Source organism: Hoplias malabaricus, chromosome 15 (genome assembly GCF_029633855.1).
Source record: "Hoplias malabaricus isolate fHopMal1 chromosome 15, fHopMal1.hap1, whole genome shotgun sequence".
Classification (NCBI taxonomy): Eukaryota; Metazoa; Chordata; class Actinopteri; order Characiformes; family Erythrinidae; genus Hoplias; species Hoplias malabaricus.
This window is the reverse complement of record NC_089814.1, coordinates 3,589,225-3,598,179: the sequence shown is the minus strand read 5'-3', so window position 1 is coordinate 3,598,179 and position 8,955 is coordinate 3,589,225. Positions and strand designations below refer to the sequence as shown.

The window sequence follows — 8,955 nt, the reverse complement described above, 5'->3', positions numbered from 1 at the left end:
CCTCCGAGCCTCTTCCCCGACCCACGGCCTCCGAGCCTCCTCCCCGACCCACGGCCTCCGAGCCTCCTCCCCGACCCACGGCCTCCGAGCCTCTTCCCCGACCCACGGCCTCCGAGCCTCCTCCCCGACCCACGGCCTCCGAGCCTCTTCCCCGACCCACGGCCTCCGAGCCTCCTCCCCGACCCACGGCCTCCGAGCCTCTTCCCCGACCCACAGACTCAGACCCATAATCCCCTGAGTCTGACCCACGGCCCCCAAGCCTGGGATCAGCAGCATCAGTATTGTGTTGAAAAAAGAGAACACGCTGAGCATAAGGAAAAACTTATATAAAGATATAAAAACAGACAAAGAGTGACACGTTGATGAAATCTGTGTTTAAATATCAGACATTACAATATCTCAGTTCACATTTTATACACATATCTCTAAGTTTCAATTTTTCACGTTATATACACACAGCACCGCAGAGAATCACCTGCTGCTCACAGAAACAACCCTTAATCGAGCACATCCACATTCCTCAGCCATAATATTACAGCTACCTCCTTGTTTCTACACTCACTATCCACACAGGGGCACTTTGTATTCCTGCAATTACAGACTGTAGTCCTTCTGTTGCTCTGCATACTTTATTACCCCTCTTCCCCCCTGTTCCTCAGCGCTCAGGACCCCCACAGAGCAGATGTGATGTGGTGGTGGATCATTCTCAGCGCTGCAGTGACACTGACGTGGTGGTGGTGTGTTAGTGTGTGTTGTGCTGGTGTAGAGTGGATCAGACACAGCAGTGCTGCTGGAGTTTTTAAACCCCTCAGTGTCTGGACTGAGAACAGTCCACCGACCAAAAACATCCAGCCGACAGCGTCCTGTGTCACTGATGAAGGACTAGAGGACGAGCGACACACACTGTGCAGCGACAGATGAGCTACTGTCTCTGACTCTACATCTACAAGGTGGACCAATGAGGGAGGAGTGTCTCACAGAGTGGACAGAGAGTGGACACAGGGTTTAAAAACTCCAGCAGCACTGCTGTGTCTGATCCACACTACACCAGCACAACACACACTAACACACCACCACCATGTCAGTGTCACTGCAGCGCTGAGAATGATCCACCACCACATCACACCTGCTCTGTGGGGGTCCTGAGCGCTGAGGAACAGGGTGAAGGGGCTGACAAAGTATGCAGAGCAACATGTACTACAGTCTGTAAATGTAGAACTACACAGTGCTCCTGTGTGAAAACGACAAGGCGTAAAGACACACAGTGGCTGTAGTGATACGGCCGATGACTTCATTCAAGGTGATTTCACTGAAGCAGGCAATTTTTTGCAATGAACACAAACTCACGACAACAGAGATATTTGGTTGGAACACAAATGACATTCTTGGTTCTTCTGTAGGCCTTTTGTGAAGAGAACCTCCATCATTAAGGCTTAAAAGCTCAATTACCCACGATGCAATAGTCTCCTTCCAGTCACCTATGACCGTGTCCTTCAGTGGGTGAAGACGTCCGTGTTTTTTCGTAAATGTAAACCCCAGAAAACTCTCTTATTGAGTGACATCATCTTAACTCCATTCCATATTTCTCATGAGGCGACTGTTGGAAGAATATTATGAGATTATTCAAATTTATTCTAGACACTTTTACTAGTTTAAAGGAAACATGGAAAACTCCCTTTTTCAGCACACTGTCACATTAATGTATGAATCTGGAGCCCACCAACCCACACACTGTGAAACAAGACCCCCCTCCGGACAGTTTTCTGTGCGCTAAGTCAGAAAACACGGGATAAAACGAGCCGTTCTCATTTTGCTTCGTTCTTACGTCGAGTGCAGAGACTTTAGAATGGCCCCGCCCCCTCGTCTGAGTCTGTCCAATCACAGCGCTGGACCCGTGTTTATGTGAGAGTGCAAAGACGAGGTTAAACTCAGCGAAACAGACACAACGAGCGCGGAGAAATAAGAGCACTGAGTAAAAACGGAGAAGAAAGAGAACAGAGTGAAAACGGCTAAAAACCAGAGCTTCTGCTCCTCGCTCCTCACTGCTGTGCGCTCGGGGTCGGGGTGAACAGCGAGCGGCTCATTATCATTTAAAGGAACAGGTGCTGAAAGCGGGCGTTCTGAACAGGGGCTGTTTACACAGGGGGAGAACACTGTTGTGGGGCTCGTGGTGTAATGGCTGTAATTGATGTAATTATAATCTTAAATAATTTCACAACAATCTCAGAGTGAGAAATATTTAACACAGACTTTGTTGGAGATGATTTCACTGAATAAAGGATCATTTTTCCAGTGCAAGCTTCTCCGGCCAAACATTATTCCTCAGAATCCCCGTTTTGATCCAGAATGGTAGAGTCCGACTCCTGCCTCTGGACAAATCTGAATGGTATAATCTCATTACACCTACAGGACTGGTCCAGTTCAGATTTTGGCTCACTGGGCTTCGCTCGGTCAGAGTCAGTCACATTCGAGCCAGAGAAAAGCCCACACGTCGTAAGAAACTGGTCCGTGATTGGCTCAGAGGGGTGTATAGCCATGTGCAAAAGTTTGTGGACACCTCTGGGTTAAACCACAGGTTTTCTGGTTGATATTCTGAGTGAAAATAAGTTAAACACATTCACTGGAGCTCAACACACTTAGAGGAGAATGCAAACTGCCCATATCTGTTATATCAGCTCAAAACACTTAATGGAGGTCACTTACTGCCCATCATTGATGAGGAGTGAGGTACTCTTTAATGCAGTTGCAGCTTCTGCTTTTCTGGGAAGGCTTTAGACTAGATTTCTGTGAGGATCTGATGGTCTTCGGCTGCATAATCATCAGTGAGGTCATGTGCTGGGGTTGGACGAGTAGTTCTGGATCATAAGCACCACTCCAACTCATCCTAAAGATACTGGATGAGGCTCTATCGCTTCAGAGAACAGTTCCACTGCTCCACAGCTCTACTAGCCGACACCTGGCTTTGGACGTTGTGTCCTCAGGCTCATGTGCAGCTGCTGCAGAGCATTTCATTAGAAGCTTTTCTACAGAGGTAATACAAACTGTATGTCCACAGAGTGCACCTTAAACATCGATGAATTGACTGATTAAAACTGTGTCTGTATATTTATGGACACACAGTGTATGTAAGCCATCAATGGACTGTCCAGACAAAGACAAAACGTAGTTCTTTTCACTCAGAAAATCAACTAAACCCTGTGTGTAGAGCAGGAGCGTCCATGCGAGCGCACAGGTCTCCCCTGATGATGATGAAACGATGAGTCGGTACAGTCCCCCCCCCTCACTGGATCCAGATGGTATTGGCCCGGTCTGGTCGGCGGGGATCGGACGTCAGGTCTCCGAATGTGGAGAAGAACTGCTCCATCTCCTTCTGCAGCATCTCATTGCGTTTCTCTGCGTCGTCTTTGGCTCGCTCTGCGTTCCTCAGCTTGATCTCCACCATGTTGAACTTCTTCCTCTCCTGCTCCAGCTCCTCCCTCAGAGACAGCACCTCGCCCTCCAGCTCCACGTTACTCAGCTCCAGACTGGGGGGGGGATCAAGAGGGAGAGAGAATTGGGAGAAAGGAGAGAGAGGATTGAGAGATAGTGAGGTGTGAAGAGGGCGGGGTTAGTGAGGGAGAGGTAGTATGAGAGAGAGAGAGAGAGAGAGAGAGAAGAGAAAGTAAAAAGAGGTGGAGGGTGTAAAGCAGAAAAACAAAAGGAGATTAAGAGTGAAAAAGAAGACAAGAGAGCGAGAGGAGAGAGATAGCATGGTTGGGAGACAGAGTGTGTGAAAGAGAGAGAGAGAAATGTGAGAAGGAGTGAAAGGAGGAGGGAGAGAGGAGGAGAAAATCAGAAAAACAGATGTAGAGGTTGAGGGAGATGAGAGGTGAGAGATAAAGAGAGGCAGAGTGAGAGAGGAGGGGGAGAAGGAGAGAGAGAGAGATAGAAAAGGGGCAAGAAGAAGAAAGAGGGAGAGCGGTGCAAGAGAAAGAAAGAAAGGGAGATGTCACTGGAGCTCTACACACTGAAGGAGAACACTAATTGTTCATTCTGTTAATTCTCTTATAGATAGTTGCTCTTCTGAAGGATTTACGCTAGATTTTGGTACATTTCTGGGAGGATTTGATGGCACTGGCATTATTTAGGTTTGTGATCCTTCACCTAACAGAAGCCTGGGACCGCTCTGGTCTCCGTCTCACATTCCCCTCACCTTTTAATCCTGGCCTCGTACTCGCTCTTCTGCTTCATCATCTCCTGCTTTAAGCTGGCCACCAGACTGTGGAGGGCGCTGTGGCTGGTGGCTCCGTTGCTGAGAGGGAACGCCGTTTCGCTGTTCTCGCTGCTGCTGGTGCCCCGGCTGCTGGCTCTGTCCCTCTCCCCCCCGCCTTCGCCGGGGTGGCTGTAGAGCTCCTGCTCGGGGCAGGTGGTGGTGGAGGAGCGGCAGGAAGCCGAGTTCTCGGGGAGCGAGATCTCGCAGGAAGATGTGCTCCAGGTGGCGCTGTCCACGCTCTGTTTGTCCTCACAGCTGCTGCTGCTGAGACACGGCGCCACCTGCTGGACGTTATCGTAGGTGGAGAGTCGGTTCTGCTGCTCGCAGCACTCTCGCGATTTTCCTGGAGGGAGGTTAATTTTAATACGTGGGCATTATTGTCCTGATTTAGACACGGCAGGACTTTTACTGTGTATTATTAACAGGCTACACAATCAAATTAAATAAAAGCAGCACATGATGATGCAGTTTCACGTCTCAACCAGAAAAGTACAAGATGTGGTCTGCTTTAGCCAATCAGGAGAGAGCAGACCGCACCTTGTTCAGGTTCATGAGCAGCGTATCTATGAGTGGGTTGCCCACCCAATGCCCAGACTCTTCTGACTTGTTTGTTGACGGTGGAGCGGAGGGATGCCTGTGTTTCAGGAAGATTCCACGTCTGTGTGTCCTTCTGGTTCCTCTCCTTTTAGTTAAAGCTGTCATAGTCAGATCTGCTGGAGTCATTAGCCACACTCTGGAAATGTTCACAATTCCATCTCCCTACATTTTTCAGAGTAAACGACTGCCCACATCTCCAGCCATCTCCTGTCTGCTTGGGTTTCCTCCGGGTGACTGTGTGTGAGGAGTGTGGTGTGTTCTCTCTGTGTCTGTTTGGGTTTCATCCGGGTGACTGTCTATGAGGAGTTGGTGTGTTCTCCCTGTGTCTGCGTGGGTTTCCTCTGGGTGCTCCGGTTTCCTCCTACGCTCCAAAAACACACGTTGGTAGGTGGATTGGAGGCTCAAAAGTGTCCGTAGGTGTGAGTGTGTGAGTGAATGTGTGAGCATCCTATGAAGGACTGGTATCACCTCTGTAGTAAGAGTTCTGTGAACTGGAGGAACATTAATTCTTTGACCTCACTGTTTAAAACACATCCCCTTCGGTAGGAGGACGACGTGAGGACACACACGGATTGAGTCGGTACCATGCAGTGGTAAAGTACCCTTATTTTCCCCCAGAGATCAAGCAACAAACATCAGGAAATTCAATCCACCAATCAGCTCCTGTCCACTTTGGAACCTGAAATATTTTAAATAATAAAACGGAAAATAAACGTTGACCAAACACGCACCTTTAGTCTCTCTGAGAGTGACGTATCCAGGCGGAGACCAGAGTCCATTGCTGCGTCCGCTGGCAGCACCGTTAACCCCATCAGTGCTGGACACGCCCAGCTTGGTGCGGCGGGTCTGAGAGGAGCCGGGTCCTGGGGGGGAGTGGTTCTGGAGCCGGTCCTGACCTGGCTCAGCTGAGCAGGGGGACGTGGAGCTGAATGAGCCATTGGTGACGATGCCCTTGCTTCCTTTACTGACTGCTGCGTTCTTCTTCACCATCAGAGGAGGACTGCGGCTCACCTCCACCTGGGGCTGCTCAGAAATATATACACAGCTTATATATACATAGCTTTAGCTTTAACACAGTAGCAGTCTCTAGCAGACAATTCACAATGCTAGAAAATTGCTGTGAGCATTTGATGGCCTCCAGCCCCAGCTGTACACACACAACTCCACAGTAGAACTGTAGTGTACAGTCGAGCCCTACCTCGAAGTGTGTGTGAGAGAGTGTGTTCCGGGGGCTGGCCGACCTCGGTGACCCGTTATCGAGCATGACGCGGCCAGGCGAGTCCGGGGCATCCCAGGTGCATCGTGGGAGTGTGGAGGCAGGGTTGTTGTTCTCTTTGTTCTGCAGCTGACCGCTGGGCGAACATCTGGACGGCGGATGGAGCTCGTTGTTGTTGTTGTAACACAGTTCCACTGTTCCAGGACTGCAGCCTTCATCCTGAGGGAACACCACGCTGTACTGTCCGATAAGAACCGCCATGAGCTGCTGGATCAGAATCGCACCTGAACAAAACGACAGAGGATCAGGCTACAGTTCACACAGCAGGTAAAAGAGGCCCAGATCCGATCCGTTTCTTCATGTGTGTGAACAGCAAATCTGTATTGAATCTGACTTTTTTAGATCGGAACATGTACAAACATTTATTATGTACGAAATGTCTGATCCATATCCGATCTGTGGCAATGCAACTCGGTCTGAACAGTCGGATTGGAGTCCATGTGACTTTTACGGCACTCCACGGCTGCTGAGAACATCCCGTTGACTCAGGTTCGGTTTGACTTCGAGGTGTTTAGGAAACGGACTTACATTTAAAAATTTAAATGTAAGGTGCCCGTGGATCAGTTTAGGAGTGTGATCTGTTCACACTGAGGTCAGATTAAAGTCTAATTATAAACACAGTGTGAACAGCAGATCCAGTGAAATCTAATTTGTGCCACTTTTACCTGCTGTGTACCAGTTTTTGGACGTTTACTCATCCTCTGAGCTGAGGGGTGTGCTCCTACTTAGTGCAGGAACAGCCTCTCTTCTTTAAGCAAAGCTGGCTGTGAGAATTTGATGGCAGTCGCGAGGTTAGATACTGATAGTGGATGATTTTTACTGGATTCAGAATCATCCCAAAGGCACTAGATGTAGCTCTGTCACACAGCTCCATAAGGTGTGTGTGTGTGTGTGTGTGTGTGTGTGAGAGAGAGACAAGCCTATGCTTATCATTGTTGTTGGTGATCTAAGCTCATGTGCAGCTGCTCCATATCAACATGTTCGGTGTACAACTCTTTAAAGTGGTGTAGTTCACTGCTGGCTGTATTTATGTTTTAGAAAGACGCCTGGTTCCATTCACTACCATTGGAAAATATCCACAAGTCATCTACAATCAACCACATCACAGCAATGGAAATATAATAACATAATCCAAGCATGTAAGGAGTTAAATATAATGAAAAGTCCCTGTCAGCTTAAAGTAACACTAGGTAATATTTTCACCTTAAAATTACAGCTTCAAAATCGTGATGTTCCATTGAGCTGTAAGAGGGAGAACAGAGCCTCTGTTTTTACTACAACAGGCTCAGCACTGCAGAAACTGCACTATGTAACCTTTGGATGAAGGTAGGAGCCCACCCCCTGTTGATTTAAGGACAGTGCAGTAAAAGTGAATTACACTCTAGGGGGAGCACAGTATTAAAAACAAAACTCTAAATATTACGTACTGTTCCTTTAATGTGGAGTTTAATGTCTAATGCCCCATGCAGCAGGTGTCAGTGTCTTTCTGCTTCTAGACTTTAGGAAAATACCTCACCCTCCATTATCGCCACTGGATCCTCCACTTTGGCTCTCAGAATATTTGGGCCGAAGACTGTGGCCAAGTTCTGCACACTCATCTTATTCACTCCGGAAAACGACTGCACTTCATCCAGAAACCTGCAGAGAGAGAGAGAGAGAAAGAGAGAAAGAGATCATTTACTTTCACTGTGTCACAGACACGGCAGAAAACCTTGTCATTCACTGAAACCACCTTAAAAAGTACAATTTCTCCATCTACTTCACAGGGAACACAGTTCTGTTTCTTAAGGAAAGACCTGCTTTGACCCCACAGCAGTGTTCTCCCCCTGTGTAAACAGCCCCTGTTCAGAACGCCCGCTTTCAGCACCTGTTCCTTTAAATGATAATGAGCCGCTCGCTGTTCACCCCGACCCCGAGCGCACAGCAGTGAGGAGCGAGGAGCAGAAGCTCTGGTTTTTAGCCGTTTTCACTCTGTTCTCTTTCTTCTCCGTTTTTACTCAGTGCTCGTATTTCTCCGCGCTCGTTGTGTCTGATTTGCTGAGTTTAACCTCGTCTTTGCGCTCTCACATAAACACGGGTCCAGCGCTGTGATTGGGCAGACTCAGACAAGGGGGCGGGGCCGTTATTAACCTCGTATATGGTTTTTTTTTTTGTTTCAAGAGCGTCTCTCTACTGCTAATGGCCTTCTTCAGTAACAGCTCAGCACCACAGACGTTCAGTAAAATAAGTTGGAGCAAACAGAAGGTGACGGAGAGTAAAGAGAAAGTTACACCGCATTTGTTTGACACTTTTTTTTGGTTCAGTGAGAACTTTACTCTCAAATTATTATTTCTGTTTGACGTTTAAAATGCTTTCTTTGATATTTCTGGCACAAATCTGATTCACTACGAAAACAAGTAAAAATATAATGGCCACGAAAATAAACAGAGAATATTTATAACCTGCAAATGTATTTCAGCAGATTATAGTTCACCAGAGGGAGACTCTCCACTTGTCTTCGCAACTCCTTCATTCCCTGGAAAAACACAAACATATTCCATTAGATTTTGAATTTTGTGAACGTCTCACAACTCAAAGCTTCACACTTCAGCTACATTTTAAACACAAGAAACAGCCCTCACTGTTAAACATGGAGACTGTAACATAAAGAGCATGTCAGTGTCATTCAGCATCACCTACATTTACAAGGACAAAAGTCTGTGGACACGTTCTTATCCAGCGCAGGAGTCAGGAGTGTGTTCCTCTTCACTGCGGTAACTAGGGCACTACTGGACCTCAGAGGATTATCTGTGTCACGGTCTGATGGTAGTCAGCCGCTTAAAGGTCAGTG

At 47.8% G+C, this 8,955-nt stretch overlaps 1 protein-coding gene across 5 annotated transcripts in view; it reads right to left on the bottom strand.

Moving 5' to 3' along the window:
* Positions 1-1,154: 1,154 nt before the first annotated feature.
* The window catches only part of arhgap24 (Rho GTPase activating protein 24), a 121,419-nt gene continuing 113,618 nt past the window's right edge, over positions 1,155-8,955 (bottom strand). For all 5 annotated transcript variants that reach the window (XM_066645520.1, XM_066645524.1, XM_066645521.1 and 2 more), the window contains 6 exons: positions 8,567-8,640; positions 7,642-7,763; positions 6,048-6,349; positions 5,581-5,872; positions 4,193-4,595; positions 1,155-3,524 (listed from right to left, as the gene is read on the bottom strand). In XM_066645520.1, coding sequence (XP_066501617.1) covers positions 3,281-3,524; positions 4,193-4,595; positions 5,581-5,872; positions 6,048-6,349; positions 7,642-7,763; positions 8,567-8,640 — 1,437 coding nt within the window. In that variant the 3' untranslated portion in view covers positions 1,155-3,280. The remainder of the gene's footprint in view (positions 3,525-4,192; positions 4,596-5,580; positions 5,873-6,047; positions 6,350-7,641; positions 7,764-8,566; positions 8,641-8,955) is intronic.